This window comes from Phoca vitulina, unplaced genomic scaffold, assembly GCF_004348235.1.
Source record: "Phoca vitulina isolate PV1807 unplaced genomic scaffold, GSC_HSeal_1.0 scaffold3, whole genome shotgun sequence".
Classification (NCBI taxonomy): Eukaryota; Metazoa; Chordata; class Mammalia; order Carnivora; family Phocidae; genus Phoca; species Phoca vitulina.
This window is the reverse complement of record NW_022589706.1, coordinates 61,515,410-61,541,268: the sequence shown is the minus strand read 5'-3', so window position 1 is coordinate 61,541,268 and position 25,859 is coordinate 61,515,410. Positions and strand designations below refer to the sequence as shown.

At 34.4% G+C, this 25,859-nt stretch overlaps 1 protein-coding gene across 14 annotated transcripts in view; it reads left to right on the top strand.

The window, feature by feature from the left end:
- Nucleotides 1-25,859, top strand: part of SEC31A (SEC31 homolog A, COPII coat complex component) — an 85,643-nt gene that overhangs the window by 22,346 nt on the left and 37,438 nt on the right. For 13 of the 14 annotated variants that reach the window (XM_032400661.1, XM_032400660.1, XM_032400663.1 and 10 more), the window contains 14 exons: nt 672-795; nt 2,121-2,319; nt 3,529-3,624; nt 4,756-4,896; nt 6,236-6,378; nt 9,412-9,511; nt 12,020-12,181; nt 12,382-12,534; nt 17,841-18,077; nt 19,084-19,158; nt 20,487-20,525; nt 21,019-21,096; nt 23,485-23,560; nt 23,988-24,166. In XM_032400661.1, coding sequence (XP_032256552.1) covers nt 672-795; nt 2,121-2,319; nt 3,529-3,624; nt 4,756-4,896; nt 6,236-6,378; nt 9,412-9,511; nt 12,020-12,181; nt 12,382-12,534; nt 17,841-18,077; nt 19,084-19,158; nt 20,487-20,525; nt 21,019-21,096; nt 23,485-23,560; nt 23,988-24,166 — 1,802 coding nt within the window. The remainder of the gene's footprint in view (nt 1-671; nt 796-2,120; nt 2,320-3,528; nt 3,625-4,755; nt 4,897-6,235; nt 6,379-9,411; nt 9,512-12,019; nt 12,182-12,381; nt 12,535-17,840; nt 18,078-19,083; nt 19,159-20,486; nt 20,526-21,018; nt 21,097-23,484; nt 23,561-23,987; nt 24,167-25,859) is intronic. The other variant, XM_032400671.1, reaches the window with a different exon arrangement.

Genomic DNA, 25,859 nt, shown 5'->3' with positions numbered 1-25,859 from the left:
TAGCTCAATCAGTCAAGTGCCTGCCTTTGGCTCGGGTCATGATCCCAGGGTCCTGGGATTGAGCCCCACATCGGGTTCCCTGCTCAGCAGGGAGTCTGCTTTTCCCTCTCTCTCTCTCTGCCCCTCCCTCACTCATGTGCGCACGCGCACACACACACTCTTTCTCTCTCAAATAAATAAAATCCTTAAAAAAATCATATTACATTTATAGTGTCTTCCTCACTTCATAAGAATTATGTTTCATCTTTATTCCTCCACTATTAAGCACAAGAGATAACATGTAAAAAAAAGTTAATAAATATCAGTTTGAATGAAGAACAATTTTGATGCTAGCATTTTTATATAAAAAGAGAGTTACATCATTTATGACTATAAGCAGGTATAGTAAATCAAGAGACTGTTTTTACAGAGAGCTTTTAAAATATCTACAGGTTTAAAAAGTTATCTGCACCATCTGCTCTTACAAACATCATCTCCGAGCCTTGTATCAGAATCTCATTGCTCTAGTAATTTAAGCATCTGTTCAATGGCATGCATCCTGAGATGTTAGTCACTAATGGAGCATTCGTGAGTGAGATCATTGGAAAACATGCATTTAATTTCTGTTTTGTGTGGTTTTCTCTGAGTCTTTTATTTTTGCATTGTAGTTACCATAAATGTATTTTCTGTAGGAACATCTGCTCAACAATTGGATGCAACATTTAGTACCAGTGCTTCCCTTGAGATATTTGAATTAGATCTTTCTGATCCATCCTTGGATATGAAATCTTGTGCCACCTTCTCTTCTTCTCATAGGTATGAGATTGATGAATCTTAAATTCACATTACTTATGGTTGTAGTTATTATGTTGTGGTTGATGCCTAGTTTGTCTATAAATATGTTGTTATTAGAAACTGCAAGAAATGCCATCAATGACATGAAATATTTTGTGAAAAAGTATATGAGTGAATTTCTATGGAAGTAAAAGAAGGGTCTGTATGTTCTATTGACTTTTTTATTGCCAACTGACATGTGTAGGATAGGAAGGAGAGCCTCAATTTTCTAGTAGTTTTTTTCCTCATGATATAGTAGACACACTGTCTTTTATCTCCCTTTTCTCAACTGTTTACAAAAAAAGGATAGGTATGGCTTAAAAAAGGAGTAGTTGGATGAATATTAAGGTGTTAGAAGTGATTATCTCTGAACGGTAGGTTATTTTTTTCATTGTACTTATCTATATTTAGAAATATATTTCACAAAGATTTTTGTTGACATGATTTCTGATACAGTAGGTATTTGGGTCATCTTTCCAAGTACTTACCATCGTATCATAATGCAGAAAAAAGACACTTTCATTTGAGTAGTAAAATATGCTTTATTGTCTCAGTAGCTTGGCAGATTTTGGTGAAGAGATTGTACTCTAGCAAACAGCACATAGCTCAAATCATGGAGTCTCATGGGACCTCTCATAGTTTTCAGAGCTCTCCCACTGTGGTGGGAACCTCAAATACCTTTTGTCTGTCAGTTTTCCTACTCACCACCATTTGTGTCATTGTATACTTCCATGCCACCTTCATATTTCGAATCTTTATTCTCCACCAGTGGGGGTACTTATCATAATAAACATAATTTTGATGTCACTTTTCCACTGTTGGAATACATTACTTTTCTTAGAAAATGTTATATACCTCCTTTAACACCTCTATTGCTTAACAGACCTCTTGTCAGTGAGTACTTCTATAGTCAAATAATATCAAGGGAAGTGGTTGATTAGAGCTGTTTTACAGATGAACCAAAAGCAGCTTAGGAAGATTCAGTAACTTGTCCAGGGTCTCACAGTTTCTAAATGGTAAAACCATTCTTAAGTCCATATCTTTTGACACATAAATCAAGTATACTTTTTGACATTATATTACCTCTACCAGAAAGCTTTTACTCTTCAGGATTATAAAATCAAATATGCACATAGGAATATAAATAAAAACTAAAATGCTGTTTCACCAAGTCATGCACGGTTACCAGGAATAGAGGAGAAGCAATGTTTTTATTTATGAAAACATATGGAATTGAATATATAATTTCAAATGCTTTTCTATAACTATTTGACTTAAATCAGTTATTTACTCATTTTCTCTTAAAGGTACCACAAGTTGATTTGGGGGCCTCATAAGATGGATTCCAAAGGGAATGTCTCTGGAGTTCTGATTGCAGGTGGTGAAAATGGAAATATTATTCTTTATGATCCTTCTAAAATTATAGCTGGAGACAAGGAAGTTGTGATTGCCCAAAATGACAAGCATACCGGCCCAGTAAGAGCCTTGGATGTGAATATTTTCCAGGTTAGACTTTTGACGTTTATTCATAATTCTTGAGATACATACTGCTTATTTGAAATAAGCATATGAATCTGCTATGCCTCACTCTTGGAATTAAAAGCTAAAAATGTGTGCCTGTGCAGGTTGATGAGTGAGTGTATTTTTTTGAAGAATGGAGGGTTCAGAGTTGGGATCAAGGTAAATGATAATAACTCCATGGAGGGGATCAGGCAACGAAGGGTCAGGCAGTCTACTTTTGCCATCATAAACATTACTGAATATTAATTATATAAATGTATAGGTTAGCAAAGATCTTGAGTTAATAGGATATTAGAGCATAAGAACCAAAACATGAATATTATCTCAAAGTTTAAAATAGTTACTTTTCTTATATTATAAATAAATACTTAGGGTATAGAAATACAACCTGAACTTCTTTTCCATAGTTTATGGTGCCTACTCTTTAGATTAGATAGTTAGTTCCTTTGTTAATTAGTTTAAACAGCAGCTGCTTCTTGGTTAGTGTCTTGTGTTATAGGTGACTACAACCATAGAATTCCTCTGTTTTCATAGTTATATGTCACTTGATCAGAGAAGAATTTATGAGAGTGAATAATAAAGGATGAAAGCCAATATATGAAACCCATTATCTTCCTCTACTTCCTATCACAGTTTTAGGGTCTTTTTGACCCTAAAGGTATGCAACAGGGAGAACCTAGAAATACTGCCACCCAGAACAAGATTGAGTGTAAATGAACTAGAAAGACATGAGGATTTAAGACAAGAGGTTTTCCAGAAGCTGGCTTTGAAGTATCCGGAGATAGATGCCATTATTTTAAGATTCAGTTATTTATCTGAAAGCAATAATTGGTTTTGCCTATTTTTGTCTCTCTCTCACAATCAGATCCCCTTCCTGCACAAATGATAATCCCCACATGGTTGCATGATTAAGAATTTATCCATATAATTATTTTTTAATCTCTTGTATTATAATGCCAGTAGACCTACTGTCTTTTTAGTGAAATAGAATTTTATAACATGCTTCTCTGAAAAACTATTGCAGTTTCAGATTATTATCCATAGCATTTAGGAATTCATGAGTTTTGTTTTTTTAATTAAATAGAAAAGTTGTATACCCTAAAACTGATAGAGCTGTCTATCTCTGAACAGTTACTCAGAGTTCTCTTAATTATTCATAAATGCTATTTCATTATTAATTATTTCTTATTGCAGACTAATCTGGTAGCCTCTGGTGCTAATGAATCTGAAATCTACATTTGGGATCTCAACAATTTTGCAACTCCAATGACACCAGGAGCCAAAACACAGGTATTGCATTGAATTTGATGTAAACAAAAGAACCAAAACTGGTTCTTCAACACTTATTTATTTATTTCATTTTTTTCACACAAAATATATTTGTTTAAAATCAGTGTTTAGATGTTACTGATTTTCCTTCAGTATAGCAAAGTATTAGTAAATGTGTTTTTCAAAGTATCAATGAGTCCTTCAACAGCAAATATTTATTCAGTGCCTACCACGAGATACTGTTTGATGTACTAGACATATAGTAATGAATAAAATAGACAAGTCTGATAGTTTTTTTAGATACAGTATTTTATATAGTATAATATTTTGTGTTGTATAGTATTTTGACGATATCTCACCTTAGAATAAAAATCATAGACTAGAAAGGAAACTTAACTTTTAAAAAAACAACTCAACCCCTTTCCTATTTATTTCTGTAAGTTAAGAAAGAACAGTCTTCCACTTGCCTCCTTGAAGTTTATGTTATATAGACTACTCAAATTGAGTAGCCATTATAATGGGCCCCAACATTCTGGCCATCTTAGAGGTAGTATAATGACAGCATATGATCTACCATTTATTTTTATTTATTTATTTTTTAAGGATTTTATTTATTTATTTGAGAGAGAGAGAGCACATGGGGTTGAAGGGCAGAGGGCAAGGGAAAGAGAGAATCCCAAGCAGACTCCCCGCTGAGTGTGGAGCCTGACGTGGGGCTCAGTCTCAGAACCCTGAGATCATGACCTGAGCTGAAATCCCAAGAGTTGGACGCTTAACCCACTGAGCCACCCAGGCGCCCCTAGGCTGTAAGTTTTGCTCTGCCTAGTTGTCCATCATACTTATCAATGTCTACTTTGTAGTTCATTATCTACCTTGTGACAGTTGCAAATTAAGAAAAAGTGCTTGATTTGTAGCAAGAGCTTAATAAATGCCTGGTGAATGAGACAATATTAAACAAGGTAAAATACTTGAATTGGCATATACCTGAGCTCTAAATCGTATTATATTTATTGAGAACTTACAAATATAAAAAAATTTATGGAATGAATAGATCAGATTTTAATTAATTCATTTTTTAAAAAGAAGGATCAGATTTTGTACTTAAATTTGATCATAACTGAGAAATGGTTTTTAGTAGTTTCTTCCTTTTAGCCCCCAGAAGATATCAGCTGCATTGCATGGAACAGACAAGTTCAGCATATTTTGGCATCAGCCAGTCCCAGTGGCCGGGCCACTGTATGGGATCTTAGAAAAAATGAACCTATCATCAAAGTTAGTGACCATAGTAACAGGGTAAGTATATGATTGATTTGTCATATACAGAAACATGCTATGTTTCTGCTATACGTATTTCTATATTGTTTGTCAGTGTTGACAACAAGTCAAATTTTTGTAAAGTCAAATCCTGTCTTTTCATGGACCAATCATGTTGGAATGAGGTTTTTCCTTGGGGAAGATAATAAAATTTCTAATAAACCATGTTGGATATTGTTAATGATGAAGAGAGAGATTGTTAATTAAATACCTTATTCCATGATATACTGGTTGTTTTTACTTTACTAGCTGTTTCAAAGCATTATAGCAACTTTTTATCTTTAGCTTTCTCTAGAATGTACACATTTTTCCAGCTAATAATTGTATGACTGTGAACTTGTAGTTTCCATACTCCTGGCTTCATCTCTTCTGATTAGGTACTGCTAAAGTGAGCTAATATTCTCCCGTTTGCCTAGTAGATGTAGTTGTATAACACATTAAATTTTTGACCTTACAGATTCCTTAATACTATGTCATAATGTGCTATAAAATATTTTAGACATAATTAAGGGCCTCATTTTGTTAGTTTTTAATTACATTGTTTAGTTTGACATTTTTAAAAACAAGTTTGCCTAAATCAGAGAATACATATATAATTAAACAATAACCACAAAAAAACTATTTAAAAAATATTTCTTCAGGATATTGTTTTTCAATGAATTAGGAATTTTAAGACAAGTTTTAATTGAATAAAGCATACAATAAACATTTCCATTATCTTCTAGAACATTTAATAGGATCTGAATGTCCAGGTAATTCTCGGTAATACTGTTAATTTATTCCATGTGAAAATTTAAATGGTAGCTGTTGCTTTAGACATTTTGTCTTGATTTTTTTGACAAAATAGAGGAAAGGTGTGGATTTTTTTTTTTGTTATAATCTTTTTTAAAAAATGATTATTTGTGAGAGAGAGAGCGAGCAAGCTCCATGGGGGAGGGGCAGAGGGAGAGAGACAAGAGAAGCAGACTGTCCACTGTGTGTGGAGCCCAACATGGGAGCAATCCTAAGACCCTGAGATGAACTGAAAACATTTAAACTTTTTACTTTTAAGAGTACTGTTTAAGGCTGTTTAATAAAATTTAATAGTTTTAAAGAGACATCATATCCTGAAGACTCCAAATGCAGGCTCTGGAGATAGCTGTCAGGATTCAAAATTTAATGGTTTTAGGTTTTGTTTTTTGTTGTTTTTTTTTTTAATAAACTAAGCCTGAACTGATGTTTTCTACTATTTGTTTCAACAAAGGCATGTTCCTCAAGCTCATTTTGGCTCTTCATAAAGTAATAGGATTGATACATTGTGAGCCTTAACTATCTGCAGATGCATTGCTCTGGGTTGGCGTGGCATCCTGATGTTGCGACTCAGATGGTCCTTGCCTCTGAGGATGATAGATTACCAGTGGTCCAGATGTGGGATCTTCGCTTTGCTTCCTCTCCACTCCGTGTCTTGGAAAACCATGCCAGGTATCATGCTGCTCTTCCAAGGAACTTGATTTCTTTATTTTTAAAAACACATTTACTTATTATTTTGAATTATCAGATAATTATTTTTAAATTCAGGAATCTTATTTTGTCACTATCTTGTAAAAGTTACAATAAATGGTTTTTATTTGAAGTTAATAATCATCTGATTTTCTGTTCCCAAAAATGGTAGCCAATTCATATCCTAACAGTACAAAAATGTGATAAAGGATATTCCACTACTTTTTTCACATTATAATTAATAGATTAAAATTCCAGTATATCACCACACTTTACTCTTGACATTATCCAGTTTGATCTTTATTAGGGTCAAAATACTCCATAACATTCAGTGACAAGCAACAGTTAAAAAGTTTGTTTTATTTCTAAGTTTCTTTTTTTTTTTTTTTTAAAGATTTTATTTATTTATTTGACAGAGAGACACAGCCAGAGAGGGAACACAAGCAGGGGGAGTGGGAGAGGGAGAAGCAGGCTTCCCGTGGAGCAGGGAGTCCGATGCGGGGCTCGATCCCAGAACTCTGGGATCATGACCTGAGCCAAAGGCAGACGCTTAACGACTGAGCCACCCAGGTGCCCCTATTTCTAAGTTCCTATTTTAATTTAAAAGCATAGAAATTTAGATTATTCTGCTTTTATTTTAATTTTTTATTTTTTATTATTTTTTTAAGATTTACTTGCTTTTGAGAGAGAGAGAGCACAAGTGGGAGGGGCAAAGGGAGAGGGAGAAAGAACCTCAAGTAGAGAGGACAGAGCCCAACTTGGGGCTTGTTCTTGCAATCCTGAGATCACAACCTGAGCTGAAACCAAGAGTTGGACCCTTAACCAGCTGTGCCCCATGCAGGTGCTCCTGCTTTTAATTGTAATAAATGTGCAGATTCTCTAAAAAGATATGAGTGGGGTGCCTGGTTGGCTCAGTCGATAAGAGTGAGGGGTTGTGAGTTCGAGCCCCACTTTGGGTGTAGAAATTACTTAAAAAAATCTTTAAAAAATTAAAAAAAATTAAAAGATATGCAAATTTTCTCATGTTACGTTCGGTAGCATTAAATTTAATTGTAATTTGGCATGTTTCCTAACATTGATTTTCAGGTACCCAGGGAGTTTATATGTATTTGTTCGACAGTTTGAAACAAGAAACAAATCCCTTTTAATGTTACAATATTTTCTGAGTACTTTTGGGCTTTCTTTCTTATTTAGGGATATATAGACTAAAGCTTTAAATCCTATTTTCCCACTGGGTAGTGGATTTGCACACTGAGAAGTCTTAAAGTTTGTGACCTCTCCTTTAGCTTCTTATAAAGGAGAAAAGAGTCCAGTAAAAATGTAATCCTATTTAGATGTTATGCTTCAATCAGCTTTTTAGTGAAGAAGGGATGATTCTGATAAGTTTTAATATTTTTTCCATGTTAGATAAGGTTTTGTTCATTCATTCAGCACATACTTATTGAACGTGTGCTCTGTACCAAGCACTATACTAAGATTCAGTGATATAACATAAAAATCCCTGCCTTCGGGGAGTTTACATTATAGTGGGAGGACAACTAACATTTGTATAACATGTAAAGTGTACAAGAACTTTAAATATTAAGTCAATTAATCCTCATAACAAGCCTATGGTGTAGATACTATTAACCCATTTTACAAATTGGAAATTGAAGCTCAGCAAGGTAAACTTGACCTAGGTCATATAACTAGTCAAGTGCTGACTTCTGATCCAAACATTCTGATCCCAGAATCTGTGCTCTTAACTCTATATTCTACTGCCAATTTTAGGTGTGTTCATAATTTAGCAAGACGGAAGACCACACTGAGTTGCAGGAGCAAATCAACTCTCTGATTTCTCAATTTTCTCCTAATAATATATGCAAGAGGTGGATTAGATGATATTTAAGGTCCTTCCCTGCTCTATAATTCTGTGATTTTTTTGGTCTTTAATACTTAGGAAGAACCTAAATGTTCTTTAAAATGTGATATTAAATATGTATGAATTTCTTTAAAAGGCATTCTTGGGGCTCCTGGGTGGCTCAGTCGTTAAGCGTCTGCCTTCAACTCAGGTCATACTGAGCCCCGCATCAGGCTCCCTGCTCAGCGGGAAGCCTGCTTTTCCCTCTCCCACTCCCCCTGCTTGTGTTCCCTCTCTCGCTGTGTCTCTCTCTGTCAAATAAATAAATAAAATTAAAAAAAATAAAAATAAAAGGCATTCTTGATATGCTTGACATGCTTGAAATTCTTGACATGTATGATTTGATTCTAAAGGGGGAGCAGTTAGAAAATATATTACTGGGGCGCCTGGGTGGTTCAGTTGTTAAGCGTCTGCCTTCGGCTTGGGTCATGATCTCAGAGTCCTGGCATCGAGCCCCACGTTGGGCTCCCTGCTCGGCGGGGAGTCTGCTTCTCTCTCTCCCTTTCCCTCTGCCACTCCCCCCTGCTTGTGCTCTCTCGCGTGCTCTCTGGCAAATAAATAAAATCTTTAAAAAAAAAAAAAAAGAAAATATATTATTGATGCAATTGGGGAAATTTGAATATGGACTATATATATTTAAATATTGTATATAAGTAATAAATATTTTCAGTATATAATTGTATTATGGTTATGCAGAAGAATGCTGTGATTGTTTTTTTGGTCAATGGTCAATGTGTATATGGAGAGAGAGAGAAAACCACATAAAGTAAATGTGGCCAAACCAATGAGTCAAAGTGAGGAGTATAAGGCTGTACATCATACTGTCCTTATAATTTTCACAAAGATTTTAACTTTTTAAAAATAAAATATTGGAAACAAAAGGCAGTCTTAAACAATTTGGGTTCTTTTCCTATACTGTGTTTTCCTGATTCTGAGAGGATATTGAACATCTTTATAGTGATCAAAGAACATATGCATTCCTAAATTGCTTTCTGTAAAGATTATATGAAATTATGCTTCTGTTAGCAGCATGTGTCTCCAGAGCCTAGACAGGAATCATTTGGAGACTTGGTTTTCTCAAGATTAAAAATTTCTTCATCTTGTGTTTTATCTAGGGGGATTTTGGCAATTGCTTGGAGCATGGCAGATCCTGAATTGTTGCTGAGCTGCGGAAAAGATGCTAAGATTCTCTGCTCCAACCCAAACACAGGAGAGGTATGAGGAGGAAATATTTCTCAGACTTATAGCTACTATAATATTTATTCTCTAGCTGAATAAGAAATTTTCCATATGGATTCTTTAGTGCATTAATATAATTAAGGACATGGAGATAGAGGTATGTGTGAAATGATAATCTAGGAGAGATTTTATCAGGAATATTATTTAAGCTCACCTGTTTTATCCAAGAAAATTAGCCATTGAAATAGCTTATTTGAAATTAGTAATCCCCTACCCCCCATTTCTAATAAAAGGTGTTTACCTACACTCAGAAGTACTTGGTTTGATTTATTTAACATGTGATCTCTGAAAATCAGTGCTTTTAAAGCAGGAGTGTTCAAGATTTGGGTCTTTTTCCTGCTTTACCATTCCTGAAGATCCTCTCTGATTTTGGAAATCAGTAGATGTATGTTTTTAATTTCTCTTCTGAACTATACAGCAGGAATATACTTAACAATATTTGTCATATGTTCTACCCATAGAAATTCAGATGTGGGAAATTTTACCTCTTCTTCAATATCAATGTTATATAAATATAACTTAATTACTTTTAATTGCTTTGGATTAAATTAATGGGCTAAAAAAAATCTCTAAGTATTTTAAAAATTATTTTTCTTAGTTGAATGGTTTCCCTCTTTTTCAGTTTTGGGCAAGAGGCCATAGATTTTTGTTTTTTAAGTTTTTATTTTATTTTTTTAAGATTTTATATATTTATTAGAGAGAAAGAGAGCTCGAGCACCAGTTGGGGGGAAGGGCAGAAGGAGAGGGAGAAGCAGACTCCCCGCTGAGCATGGAGCCCAATGAAGGGCTCCACCCCAGGACCCAGGCAGACGCTTAACCATCTGAGCCACCCAGGCACCCCTCTTCAATAGGTTTTAATGTATACTATTAAAGTAGAAACAAGCACTTTTGTTATTTGATTTGTGGTTTAAAGTTTTCGGATGCAGTAATATATAGAAGAATATAGAAACATTAATTAGGGGAGATAGGAGAAAAAAATTAAAGTAGTAAGTTTTGCCTCATATGTTTGTAGACCAAATAATAAAATCTTGCATTTTATATTGTGCCTTCCCAAGGGAGTTCAAAATCATGGAAATTACTGTTCTAATTTTCTCAGTTATATGATTTGATAAAATGAATTTTGCATATGATTAGTTGTGTGTGCTTGGACTTTGAAGGAATAAACTTTTAGTACATGCTGCAACTAAAAAGTTTAGTAGATTTTTATTCAAATGCAAATTAGGAATAGAACAGTGGTTTAAATAACATGAATAATGAGTCTTATCAACCAGTTAAGCCTTAAAGATGAGTAGGCTAGGTACCTTTTCACTTAATTCTGTTTTCTTATAAAATAAAACATTTAAGGGGCATCTGGGTGGCTCAGTTGGTTAAGCGACTGCCTTCGGCTCAGGTCATGATCCTGGAGTCCCGGGATCGAGTCCCGCATCGGGCTCCCTGCTCGGCAGGGAGTCTGCTTCTCCCTCTGACCCTCCCCCCTCTCATGTGCTTTCTCTCTCTCTCTCTCTCTCAAATAAATAAATAAAATCTTTAAAAAAATAATAAAAATAATAAAAAAATAAAACATTTAAATTATCCCACAAAGTCCACGTTAAGATAATTTGACTTCTTAAAGCCATAAAACCAGGGTGCCTGGGTGGCTCAGTCAGTTAAGCATCTGCCTTCGGCTCAGGTCTTGCTTCCAGGGTCCTTGCATCTAGCCCTTAGTCCGTCAGGCTCCTTGCTCAGCCAGGCTCCTTGGTCAGCAGAGTCTGCTTCCCCCTCTCCCTCTGCCCTTCCCCTTGCTCATGCTTGTGCCCTTTCTCTCTCTCTCTTAAATAAAATCTTAAAAAAAAAAATACGTAAAACCTATGCTCTTTAGGTGCATCAGTTATCATCACACTAACTTTGAGTTAGCAGTTATTATTACATTGTAAAGGTTTTATACCAACCGTTTTTTATAGTTTTTCCATATTTTCCTTCTAAACTGTTTATGCTGAATCTGTTTCCATTCTGCAGTAGTACAAACGATGTATACATGTTTTTGCTTGACTAAAAACCAAATTTCTCAGTGAATTCTTCCTTCTTGAGGCTATTTTTTAAATGTGGTCTTCAGATAGCCTAAATATGGTTGTTTGGATCTTGGCAAGCAAAAATAGTTGGGCAGGAGACCATTATCTTTTAGAGTTTTAACAAGCTGATTCTAATTTGTTCTGGTCTTTCAGATGCACCCGCTACTACCACTTCAATAAAACAGAAAAACCTTAGTTTTTAATACGTACTTATTCTAAATCTGGTCAAAATTTTGAAGAAGCATTCATTTTTATCATGATAGATCACCATAGTGGACTCCTTTTGTACTTTAAACAAATTTTTACAGTTGTTTTTCCTGGCTCAGCATACTTTCTTAAAGGAATTGTTTAAGCTGCACATGTTGATCATATTAATTCGGGTGTTTTGGCTGTAAAGTGGCTCTACCATTTTCTGACTTTTGTTGTTGTTGCCTAGGTGTTATATGAACTTCCCACCAACACGCAGTGGTGCTTTGATATTCAGTGGTGTCCCAGAAATCCTGCTGTCTTATCAGCTGCTTCCTTTGATGGGCGTATCAGTGTTTATTCTATCATGGGTGGGAGCGCAGATGGCTTAAGGCAGAAACAAGTTGACAAGGTAATAGAAAGTGTTAAAATTTTCAATCATAACATTTGAAAAATACCATCTTATTGTTTAATTATTTTGAAAATGACTTCACTAATCAGTGCTACTGCTTAATTGGATAATTGTGATAAAAATATTTCATGGGTATAACTTGAAAACATGTAACATAATCTCATATAAATTACAAATTCTCATGTTATTATATTTTTTAGCTTTCATCATCTTTTGGAAATCTTGATCCCTTTGGCACAGGACAGCCCCTTCCTCCATTACAAATTCCTCAGCAGACTGCTCAGCATAATATAGTGTTGCCTCTGAAGAAGCCACCCAAGTGGATCCGAAGACCTGTTGGTGCTTCCTTTTCAGTAGGTGGATTTGTGTTTTTATGGTCCATAAGCACAAAGGACTTCCCATAGTAAAGTGTTCTTATAGGATCACTCAGATGGAAGAAGATTGAGATGTGTCGGTAGGTTTTTCATCATTCAAAATGGTTTCTCAGGAAAAATGGGACCTTCTCTTTTTTGTTTTTATTTTAAATTGTGGTAAAATATAAATAACATAAAATTTATTACCATTTTAACCATTTAGAAATATACATTTCGGTGGCATTAAGTACATTTACATTGTTGTGTAACCTTCACACTGTCCATCCCATTATTAAACTTACCTTCCTTCTCTATCTCTCCTTCCTTCAATCTTTTTTTTCTTTTTTTCTTTGGAGGAAGGTATATCTGTGTATCGTCCTTCCTTCTCTTTATTCCTTCCTTCTAGCTTTTTTTTTTTAATTGCCAATTTCTTTTCTTTTTTATGTTAAAAAACATGTAGCATAAATTTACCATTTTAACCCTTTTTAAGTGTACAGTACAGTATGTTAACTATATACACTTGTTGTGCAACAGATCTCCAGAACTTTTTTGTCTTGCAGAACTAAAACTCTTTTCCAGTTGAACAACTGCTCATCTTTCCCTTCCCTAGCCCCTGGTAATCACATTCTACTTTCTGTTTCTATGAGTTTGACAACTTTAGATACCTCATATAAATGGAATCATGCAATATCTGTCTTTTTGTGATTGTTTTGTTTCACATCGCGTAATGTCCTCAAGGTTCATCCATGTTGCTGTGTATGACAAGATTTCCTACTTTTAAAAGGCTGAATAATAGTCTACATTTTCTTTATCCATTAATTTATCAATGGACATTAAAGTTGCTTCCACCTCTTGCTAGTGTGAATAATGCTACAAAGAACATTTGTGTGCAATTATGTCTTTGAGATCCTATTTTCAATTCTTTTGGGTATATACCCAGAAGTGGGATTGCTGGATCTTATATGGTAATTCTATTTTTAATTTTTGAGGGACCTCCATACTGTTTCCCATAGTGGCTGCACCATTTTACATTCCCATCAACAGTGCACACGGGTTCTAATTTCTCTACATCCTCAGTAACACGTGTTATTTTCTGGTTTTTTAGATAACAGTCATCCTAATGGATATGAAATTATATCTAATTGTGGTTTGATTTGCATTTTCCTAATGATTAGTGACATGGAGCATCTTCTCATGTATCTGTTAGCCATTTGTATGTCATCTTTGGAGGAATGTCTGTTCAAGTCTTTTGCCCATTTTTTTAATCAGGTTGTTTGGGGTTTTTTGTTATTGAGGTGTAGGAATTCTTTATATATTCTGAATGTTAACTCTTTACCAGATAAATGACTTGCAAATATTTTTCTCCTATTCTGTAGCTTTTTTACTCTGTTGATTGTTTCCTTGGCTGTGTAGAAGACTCATTTGTCTATTTTTGCTTTTGTTGCCTGTACTTTGGTATTATATCTATATCATTGCCATATTAATGTCCTCAAACTTCAGCTTAGAAAACTCTGGTTATTCCTATAGACCAGAAAGAAGAAATAAAGTCCTTTCCTAAATATTTTCAATTTCACTACTGTTTTTAAGTCTTGCGTAGAAGAGTCCACCTGTCCAGTGTTGGGTTACTTTCTTCATACAACCTACAGGTACAATAAAACTTCATTAGTAATATTAATAGCTAAAATGTATTTATTTACTGTGTGCCAGCCACTGTTCTAAGCATTTTGCATATAGTAACTCATTAAATTCTCACAACTGCTTATAAAATAGCTACCACTATTACCCCCATTTTGTAGATAGAAAGGAGGAGAGAAGTTAATAACTTGTCTAATCTTACACTTATAAAGATTTTAGCTATTCTCCTGCCAGTCTAATCAGATGCCTACTGTACATAATGATGAGAGTGAGTCTCTTGGTAATAATGCCCAAAACTGAGGTACTAAACTTATATTATTTGGGGCACCCTGTGGCTCAGTCGGTAGAGCGTGTGACTCTTGATCTCGAGGTCATGAGTTCAAGCCCCACATTGGGGGAGAGATTACTTAAAAAATAAAAATTTTAAAAAAGCTTATATTATTCAGCTTCTCCATCATCATAACAGAATTTATACACATCATAGAATTATATATATTCACCTTTATCAAAACTGAATGAATGATCTCCTCTGCAGTTACTATTGAGTTCTTACTATCATTCTTCTATTAGTCAAGCTCAGAACTTTTTTTCAATCTCTTATATTTTTTTCGATCTCTTATATTGCTCTCTTTATAAATCTCTTGGATTTAATTCTTCCTTTAACTTTGCTGTTACTCTGCCTAATTCTTCATCTTTTCACACTGAACTGTTATATGATTGCCTGTCTATTGCTTGTCTATTCCCCCTCCAATCTATACTACATCTCTAGATTAATCTTCCTAAGATAGACCTTTGATTATGTCACTCATAAACCCATTTTTTGGATTTAATTAATTAATCTTCTCATCCCTCCTGTTTAGTTTTCTCTACTATCTCTACTCCTGCCTTGGAATCTTTTCCTTTGTTTATGACTTCCCATTTTTTTTACTGAATACTAACCATTCATCCAGTTAGTTCCTTCCTTCCCTAAGTAACTAAAACAATTATTATTATAAAATTGTATATGTATAGGTTTAAAAGAAAACCAAAATGTGCAGGAAAGATCCCCCCAAATACAAGCTTCTTGAGGACAGACTGTCTAGTTCACAGGTGTGTTTCCAGTGCCTAGAATGGTCCCTGACAAATAGACGGTGTTCACTATATATTTATCTTAGGAATGAGAAGTGAACGTCTTTCCCTTCCCCTCACTAGTGTTGGAGTATTATAAAGACAATAAATAACACTCTGCTCTTTCCCATATGAGTTTAGAACCAAGTAAGAGAGATGGAGAATCGAAGTATCAGCTTTAGTGCTGCCATAAGCTAGATTGGAGGCTACAGTTTAGATGTCTAATCACAGTGGGCCTTGTAACAAACTAGAACATAGAAGACTCTGTGAGAGCTGGGCTGTTTTGTTTGCCTCTATATCCCCAGGATCTGATTTAATAAACATGTTTTTAGCTTTACGTCTGTATTAGGCTGCCTTACTAACCTAGTTACAGGCAAATCTAGGTACTGTAGGGCTTTCCTTGAAGGTGCAGGCAGCTTATCCACATGGACTATTGCTCTAGGCGGGAAGACAGCTATAAAAAGAAGCCCTGAAGAGCTGATGTAAGCATGCTGCATTTCTTTCCTGAAGAACGGCAGGCAGTCCTCTCCCAGGACAGTGTGAAGGACAGAGAAAGGCTGGAAGTGTTCCTCCTCTGTTAGTTCCTCTTACGGAGTGTAAGGAAAATGCCCTCTCTGTGAACACGAGGGGTAGAATGTCAGTGTCCTCAAATATCTTTCGGTTATGTGTTCTTTTTGTGATTATCTTTATAAATGTAAATAATTTACCAAAACATCCGTGTCTCAATGTATCAACTTCATATGGTACTAATTGAAACTCTTCTATTCAATATTAAATTAGTGCATTTATATACTTCCTTCCAGTTTTTCCAATTTTTTCCTTTCCAAATGTTTTATTTCTGCCAACTTTTGTAAATTACATTATTTTTATATTGTTAAGATATTTAAGTTTTCCATATTTGTTTTGGTTGGTTTGAAAAAATGATGACTGGGCGCCTGGGTGGCTCAATTGGTTAAGCGACTGCCTTCAGCTCAGGTCATGATCCTGGAGTCCCTGGATCAAGTCCCGCATCGGGCTCCCTGCTCAGCAGGGAGTCTGCTTCTCCCTCTGACCCTCCCCCCTCTCATGTACTCGCTCTCTCTCATTCTCTCTCTCTCAAATAAATAAATAAAATCTTTAAAAAAAAAAAGAAAAAATGATGACTGACAAGAAGCACTTACATAATTTTTTATGCTGCTTTTTTTATTTTTATAATTAAATTTAAATTCAATTAATTAACATGCACTTACATTATTATAATTATATAATACTATAATATTATTACACAGAACCAAGTAAATGAATAAGCATAATCCTTTTGTGAAACACAGTTTAGGTATTACTTCTGGGGGGTGCAGTTTTCACCAGCTTCCCTAAACGTGGGGAAACCCAGTTGCCCTTAAGCTGTGAAGTTCATATGATGTGTGGTATTATCTGCATCTCATTTAGAACTTACAGGTGCCTGTTGTGTCCAGTTTTATTCTCATGTTAAATTCCTTAAGGATAGTGGTTTATGTTTTGTTGGTATTTCAGTTTACATAAAAACAATAATCCTTATACAAAAATTACTGATTATAAAGAACCAGATTTCGTCCTGTGTTTCCTTCTTTACCTATATTTATTTGTATAGATATATTAATCGGATAATAACTTGCTATATACAAGATACTGGGTACTGTAGGAGATAAAAGAATAAAATAGATACAGAACCACAATCCTTATAAGTACAGGGGAGGCAGAACTTTGCATCTGCCCTCCTGGGGTTTTCACCTGGACCTGAGAATTAAATTGATATAAGACAAATTAACAGGAGAAAAGCATACAGATTTTTATGTATACCTGGGCCCCCATTGGGAAATGAAAACACAAACAAGTGGCAAAATCTAAGTGCTTATATAGTAGGTTGAAAAAAGAACGGCAGTTGTGGAAAAGTAACTAAAATATTTAGAGAGACTAAAGGGAGGTAATTGTTATTTAACTAGGTCTGTTTGTACAGATTTCTCTCCCCTCTGGTGATAAGAATGTTTCTTTCCCCCTGGTATAGAGAGGGCAGCTCTCACATGGGAGTTGCATCTCCTGCTTTCAGGAAGAAAAGAGGAGGTCAGGGTGCCCTTCTTTCCTGCTGTTTTTCAAGTAGTCCTTAGCTCAAAAGAGTCCTTATGCCAAATGGCACATTTTGGAGGGGCATATTCTGCCACCCTTTAAAACTTAGAGCCGAGAACAGAAGGTGAGGCAAATACATATAAGCTAGTAGTTGAATCAAAAGAAATCTATAATATATGGAGGGTGTCCGAGGTGGAAGAGGTGGCATTTGCCTGGGCCTTGAAGAGAAGTAACGTTGAGTATGTGGAAGTTAGTAAAAACAAGTAGGTGAGAAACTGTGGGGCACAGTAAATAGTACATTTTATCTAGAAGGTAGGTGGTATGAAGAAGAATAGTGATCGAAGGCTGGGGTCAGATTGTGGAGTATGGGAGACCGTATCAGCTAATTTGATCCAAAGTGAGACCATAGTTCTTTCCATTAGCAGGTTTTTCGGCCTTCTCCTTGTGGTTCAAGCTGACTTTGTTCATTTTTTCTTCCATAGTTTGGAGGCAAGCTGGTTACCTTTGAGAATGTCAGAATACAGGCCCAGCAGGGAGCTGAGCAGCAGCAACAGCAACACCATGTGTTCATCAGTCAGGTGGTAACAGAAAAGGAATTCCTCAGCCGATCGGACCAACTTCAGCAAGTCGTGCAGTCGCAAGGATTTGTCAGTTACTGTCAGAAAAAGATTGATGCTTCTCAGACTGAGTTTGAGAAAAATGTATGGTCCTTTTTGAAGGTAAAGTTGAGATTAAAACAATTTCGTTATCTGCAAATTTAACTATTCCCATTATATTCTCAAGCTGTTCTTATGAAAAAAATTATTGCAAGATTGTGAGTTCAGGAGCTTCCTGATGACATTAAAAAAAACCTTATGAAAGCACATGACCATAGTTTTATGACAAGAGTTCTTCCCTCTCTGCTTTGAAGAGCCTAATATGAAGTACTTTTTTTCATAAGTGAAAAACGACATAATAGTAACAATATTTAATTTCTGAGTAGATCCAATTAAGGCAAATGGGAAAAGAGGGAAGAGTTAGAGGGGAGAAAGGTTGGAGGCATTTCTCATTCCTTTTACTGAGTTGCATTTATGACAATAGGAAATAAGAGTTTTCTGGTTGGTCATTTTTCCTCCACTGGAATGTCTGTTTCTTGATACTGAATTTTCCAAAGAGATCTTAAATACAATAAGGTTAAATTATAAAATTATAGAATTTTATATTTTGTAATTATTAATTTGGGGAAAGAGTTTTAGGACATTGAGTGTTCCAAAGAGTGTCACGTTGTATGCATGCATATAACCACTGGACATGAGTTAGCTTGTATTTACAAAAATTATAGTTTAAAAGTAAGCTTTGGGGCGCCTGGCTGGCTCAGTCAGTAGAGCATTCGACTCTTGATCTCAGGGTCATAAGTTCAAGCCCCACAGTAGGCATGGAGCTTACTTAAAAAATAAAAAGTAAGCTTTATTCAACAAGGATAATTAATTACTAGTATACTTACTATTTTAAGAAGTAACCTATTAAAGGAAACTATTTTGGGGATGCTTTCTTACACTGAGCCTTCTACGTAATAGATATAGAAAGCTTTTGTTGGTAACAGTAGACTTTAGTAGACTTTAGTAGACTTTATTTTTGATAATTTTTAATAATTCTACTTGGAATTTGATCAAGTAATTAAAAATTTAAAGGCAGAAAAAAAATTTAAAGGCAGGGCTTTATTTCAAGATTATGTCTTCTTTAAAGGTGAACTTTGAGGATGATTCTCGGGGAAAATACCTTGAACTTCTAGGATACAGAAAAGAAGACCTAGGAAAGAAGGTAAATATCTGCGAAAGTTAAAAGGCTGTGCTTATGCAAGTAAAATATTTATGTAGCCTAAGTGTTCTTTTTATAAACTTCTATACAGATAATCTCAAATCACTCAATAAATATTTAATAAGAATTTGTGTTTGATTGCCAGAATTCCAAATACATATTATTAAATGTGTAATTCCACCTTGTACCTGGATTTAAAAACTGCCAGAACCACCTTGACTCCAAACTTGATTTAAAGAGCTGTGTCGTATCAGATAGAATTGGGTCTTGAAAGATAAGAGGCTATCAACTTCAAACATTGGAAATAACACTTGGATTTTAAGAGGGTGCATAACCAATGGCCCCGGGGGAAAAGAAAACGAGGGAACTGTTAGAGACCACCCCGTGTTCACTACAGCTTAAGTGATGAAAAATAGAGTACTGGTTCAGATTACCACAGTTTTCTACCCTCGCTATTCATGCCTTTAGCCCACATTCCCAAACTCTGTATGGAGTTTGTCCAGCTGACAAATAGCTAGTAAATATTTTGGAACGAGGGCAATTTATTGTACTGAACCTGAATAAACAAAAGTCCAACTGAGTCACGTAATATTTTAACTTAGAAAAAGATTCCCTTTTAAAAAGAGAAAGTCGTATTCCAGTTTTACAGTTTTGGGCTTCATTATTATTCATTCCACAATATTGACATGAACAGCACAAAAACTCTCTGACTTTGGAAACATTGAAGGAGGTATTTTAGATTCTTTGTGTAATTTGTATTAGCCCTTTGTTCTTTGAAAGTGACTGAAGTTTTCTGAAGCATTGAAGATTGCCACATACGGCGTACAGCTTAGATACTGCATACTCTGAGCAGTGCCAAGCACGTTGAAGATGTCACATCACAGGCCCACTGCTTATTGGCTGTGTGTCTTTGCTCATTCCTTTAGTTTTTTTATATTTAATTTTATTACTAGTCTGAACTTCTTGGTGCTATAACTTTTATAGGTTTGTAAAAGGTTAATATGAAAGTTTTACTAAATACCTAATAGCAAAAATGAGGAAAAAGAATCTGATTGTCAAAATACTTCTAATAGCAGTTCTCTCAGTAGTGAGTACTTCAAGAAATTTTTTTTAATTAATTATAGTTATTTAAAGGAAAGTAGAAGAAAACGTGCTTGTTTTGAGGTTAAGTTTGTGATTGAATAGCAGATTTTAGTCTTTCCTTAAACACCCCATCCCCAATCTGAACTTTGGTGGATTTTTGCCAATGAAAATGGAGAAAGAGGTGAGCATTTGCTATATGCCTTGAAATAGAATTCCATGTAGTAGGTGAGTTGTTGTTTTTATTTCAGATTGCTTTGGCCTTGAACAAGGTGGATGGACCCGATGTGGTAAGAAGGCCTTTAAAAATAGCTACCTTCCAAAATTTGGTTTAGGTCATAACACAGAAGGAAATGTAATTTAAGAAATGTGTGTTTTATTGCTTTACAGTGTAAAAATAAATGCTGATTGTAGATATTTTAATAAGTGAATTCTCATTTTAAAATAGTATAAGTTTAGCTGGTAGAGAGTATTCATTCCTTTCTCTTGATGGTACTTGAATTTTGCAAAAGAGGAAAAACAGTATCACTGACTGCTCAGATACTTAAGGTTAAGATCTTTGTTCCTGGGGGACATTTGGTAGGAAAAAAAGGAAGGTCTTAGTAGTAATGGCTCTTTGCTTTTCCTCTGATAGTATTTCTTAAATCAGTTTACTTAGTGTTGCTTCTTATGATTAAACTAGCTCTGAATGTTGTTGGTTGGGTCTTTTGTCTTTCTTAGTCACTAATATTCTTTTAATGCTACATTCTTCAACTTCCCTTGTAATTGTTTTGTGTACCAAAGGCTCTTAAAGATTCTGACCAAGTAGCACAGAGTGATGGGGAGGAGAGCCCTGCTGCTGAAGAGCAGCTCTTGGGAGAGGTACTTATTTCTTTCCTTTTTAATTACATTGGGAAAATATGTGATATCTGTTTATCTCACACTGAAATATGGAAAATTTGCATAACTACTTGTTCCAAAGTGAAGTTGGAATATATTGTTTTCTTAGAGATTTTTGGGGTAGGAGTCTGTTTACTTGTTTGACAGAAGTATCATCTATGAAATCTTTAGTTCTTTGACCTAGCTTCTGGATTATGTATTTTAAAATTAACAGTTGACATGAGATTGACTTAATTTGGTCAGATGGATATCAGCATGTCAAAATGAAAAGAGATCTTACTCAGAAATCCACAGTACATTGCATGTAAAGTTAATCTTTTTTCTTGACACGTTAATATTTAGGGCCTGCTATCAGTGGCAGAGGCTTCTAGATTAGTCTTGAACTTTGAATCCAGGCATAGAATTTTTCACTAAATAAACTGTCATGATTTACTGATTGTCATGATAAATGTGTCACGAGTTGTAGTTGACAATTTTTATAACCCGTTAAAAAGAGTCCTTGAACACAGAGTTGTATCATTAATTTTTTTCCTTTTGTTTTTCTGGTTTTTTTTTTTAACCATTACTAAATAATTCTGTACTTTTCTTGCTTTCTAGTTATATTTCATCTTGGAAAATTAATCAACAAGTTCTTGTTTCTCATCTCATCTTTGACTTTTTCATTGTTCTTTCTGATATGGAAATACCCTGACTATAGAATGTTTCTTATAATCCTTAGCTAAGTTATAAGAATAATTCATCAGTAAATTTAGACTTTTACAAGATAATTATTAAAAAACACTTTCCATAGAAGTAGATCTAACATTTATTTAACCTGAGAATAAAGAATATGAGTAAAATCTTTGTAAAAATTTGAACTAATTTTGGTAATACCTATTCAGAATTGTAGGATACATTGAAGGAATGTACTTTCATCTATGTACAACTAGATTAACTATGTATTATCAAATAGAGGACCATTTGGAAATACACCTATGAATTAATAGATCAGAATAATATGTACTTAACAAAACGGTAGTCACCAATGTGTACTTTCAGAGTATTTGAAAAAATTTTGTTTAGGGAGGTAAAATCTTCCCCTTTACCTTGATGATGCTATTTATCAGATATAGTAATTTATACATTGAAAATACTCAACATGTAATAAGCTATTTTTTTCAGCCTTATATTTCAGAAGTCCATGAATAAGGGTTTATTAATTGTTTCTTCAAAGACAAATTTGAAAAATTGTGAGTTAAAAAAAAAAAGAAAAGGTTTTTTAGTTAAGTTAGTGAATATAATCAGATCAGTATCTGATTATTTATTAATGTGAATAACTTAAGCTCTAAAATTTTTTTATTTGAGCTTTCAAAAAAGTTCTAAAATGCTTCTCTTTGGTTAGGGAAAGAATTAAGGTTATGGTTATTCTCCTGTAATAGTATTAACTAATTAAGCATTATTTACAGATGATGCTATGCTGTGCCCTGCACTAAAATTCCCCAATCCAAAAATGCCCCTGACTTTGAATACTAGGCACTCACATTCAGATGTGTAGGTAACGCGATCACAGAAGATAGGTATTTTATCTCATGCAAGACAGCTATGTTTTTCTTTCAGAATTTCTCTGTAATCTCTGATACAGTTTATTTTTGTCTTCTTGTGAATTTTTATACATAGAAAGCATTTAAACTATTTTCCAGCAATATGCCTTCCTTATGTTTCTTTTCTTCTAAAGAAAGAAAATATAGAATTTCTTTTTACTCAGTCTTACAGGTAGTCTCAGGAGTTTATAACAGAACTGTGTATCTTTTTACCAGACCAACCTGCTATTGCAGGTATGACTAATTTAAGAGAATACAAAATCTGCAATTGAATTTGAGTATATTCATATAGTCTTTTATGTAGCATTTGTACAAGGGCACCAGGTGATTTTTTTTTTCAAGACTGGTTCAATTAAAATAAAAAGACCTTATAACTAAACCTAATGATTGGACAGAAATTTTTAGACATGTAGAAAATTTTAGATGTATAGCAGCAGGGTTGTTTTAAAATCTAAATATGGTAAAATTAAAAACGTGTATTTTGCATGTTTCAGGCTATTCTTAATTGAAGTATCTAAGAAAACAAAGATTCTTCAGTAATTTCTGAGTTACCAGTAATAGATTATATACCCTTAAGGTTTTTTTTAACATTATTCCTGATAACCTTGTATTTTATTTATGATTGTATAATGGGAGTTAACACTTAGGAAAGTCTTGGATCTGAGAACTTTTCTGGAATACTTGGTATGTCATTTAGTTAGTAGGTGAATAATCATATATAAATCTTGTTTTGCTAGTAAATTATTCCAGTTTCATTCTGGCTAAATTGCTGTTCTTTCCATCTCTTTAGTGCATTAAAGAGGGAAAACAAGAATCTGAATTTCTACCATCAGCAGGAGGAACATTTAACATCTCCATCAGTGGCGGTAAGTACCTATTTCATTTTGATTTTTAGCTATTTGAAAGCAAATAGTCCCTAAGTTTAGGTTACAAATGTTTTGTCGCAAGTGGTAGAGGGTTGAAAAGAAGAACTCAGTTATTTAGTATATGTAATCGGTCTCTTGGAGATAGTGGTATGTTCTGACATCTCTGTGATAAACAACTGTATAACAATCTCTATTACTCCAGTTTAAAGAATCTGAAAGATGTGTTATTTTACCTGATTTTACTTACATGCATCTCAGTATATTTCCATAGACCTCAAAAACTTTTGTTAGAAATTAATCCACTAGTAATATTCAGAAGTTAGCATTGTTTTTTCCTTTGTGTGTACATGTAAAAATCGATATGTATAGGATTTTTTCTTGTAACAAAAACTTTATTTAACTTGGATGTATTATTTCCTCATTGCAGATATTGATGGTTTAATTACTCAGGCTTTGCTGACGGGTAACTTTGAGAGTGCTGTTGACCTTTGTTTACATGATAACCGCATGGCTGATGCCATTATATTGGCCATAGCAGGTGGACAAGAACTCTTGGCTCAAACGCAGAAAAAATATTTTGCAAAATCCCAAAGCAAAATTACCAGGGTATGTTATTTTAAAAATAGATAAACTGTAACACCTGTTATAACACTTATAAAAGCAATACAGTCTTACTAAAGATAACTGAAATGCAAAAAACAGTAAAGAACAAAAAACCCAGTCATAATTCCTTGAACCAGAAATAGTTATTGTCGATGGTTTGGCACTGTTACTATTTTTATTTTTTGTACTTTGTGTATGTAACTTTTTTAATGAAAAGTACTTTTCATTTTTTTATTGTAGAGAAGTTAGAATATAGAAAAATATAAAGATAAAAATTTTAATTTTAAAATTCTGATTCTTCCATCAAATTGGTACATACCCTTTGTACCTCTTTATGTATTTGTAGAATTTTTAAAAACAGAATCAGGCCCATATATGTGTATATATGTGTGTAGTTTTGCTTATAGATATTGCCACTTACATTGTAAATGGTTTACCATTTCATTAAAGAGTCTTACAAAAATTTTTAATTGCTCTATAATGTTTTATAGTAAGGATATATTATTTCTCTTCCTTTTGAGGTGTTTAGGCAGTTTCTAATATTTTCCTAATACAGGTAAGATAGTGATAAACATCTTTGTTGTGCCCAAGGATTTTATGTGATTTCTAACTATTTAATGAGGCTGTAAGTCCTAGGAAAGGAATTTTTGGTGCAGAGAGTCTGAACATTTTTAAGGCCCTGCTTAATGTTACTAAATTTCTTTCCATAAAAGTTGTCTCAGTGTTCAGTCCTGTCAGCATTGGTTGCTGTCAGTCTCCCCTGCCTTATCTTATGTCACTCCCTCCCTTTTATCTTTCAGCCACACTGGCTGCCTTTCAGTTCCTCAGACACTCTGTGTGCCTTTCTCCCTTGGGACTTTGCACCTCGTGTTCCCTTGCCCTGGAATGTCATTTTTTTTTTCTTTTCTTTTTTTTGTTTTAATTTAAATTCTAGTTAGTTAACATACAGCATAATACTAGTTTCAGGTGTACAATTTAGTGATTCAGCACTTCCATACAATACCTGGTGTACTCCTTAATCCCCATCACCTATTTCATCCACCTTCCCTCTGGTAACCATCAGTTTGTTCTCTGTAGTTAAGAGTCTCTTCCTTGGTTTGCCTCTCTCTCTTTTTCCCTTTTGCTTATTTGTTTTGTTTCTTAAATTCCACATATGAGTGAAATCATATGGTATTTGTCTTTCTCTGACTGACTTATTTTGCTTAACATAATACTCTTTAGCTCCAGCCACATCATTGCACATGGCAAGATTTCATTCTTTTTTTATGGCTCAGTAATATTCCATTGTCTGTATATACCACCTCTTCTTTATCCATTCATCAGTCAGTGGACAATTTGGGCTCTCCATAATTTGGGGATTGTTGATAATGCTGCTAAAAACATCAAGGTGCATTTATCCCTTCAAATCAGTATTTTTGTATCCTTTGGGTAAATACCTAGTAGTGCAATTGCTGGATCATAGGCTAGTTCTATTTTTAACTTTCTGAGGAACCACCATTCTGTTTTCCACAGTAGCTGCACCAGCTTGCATTCCCACCAACAGTGCATGAGGGTTCCCCTTTTTCCACATCCTTGCCAACATCTGTTGTTTCCTGTGTTGTTAATTTTGGCCATTCTGACAGGTGTGAGGTGATAGCTCATTGTAGTTTTGATTTGTATTTCCCTGATGATGAGTGATGTTGAGCATCTTTTCATG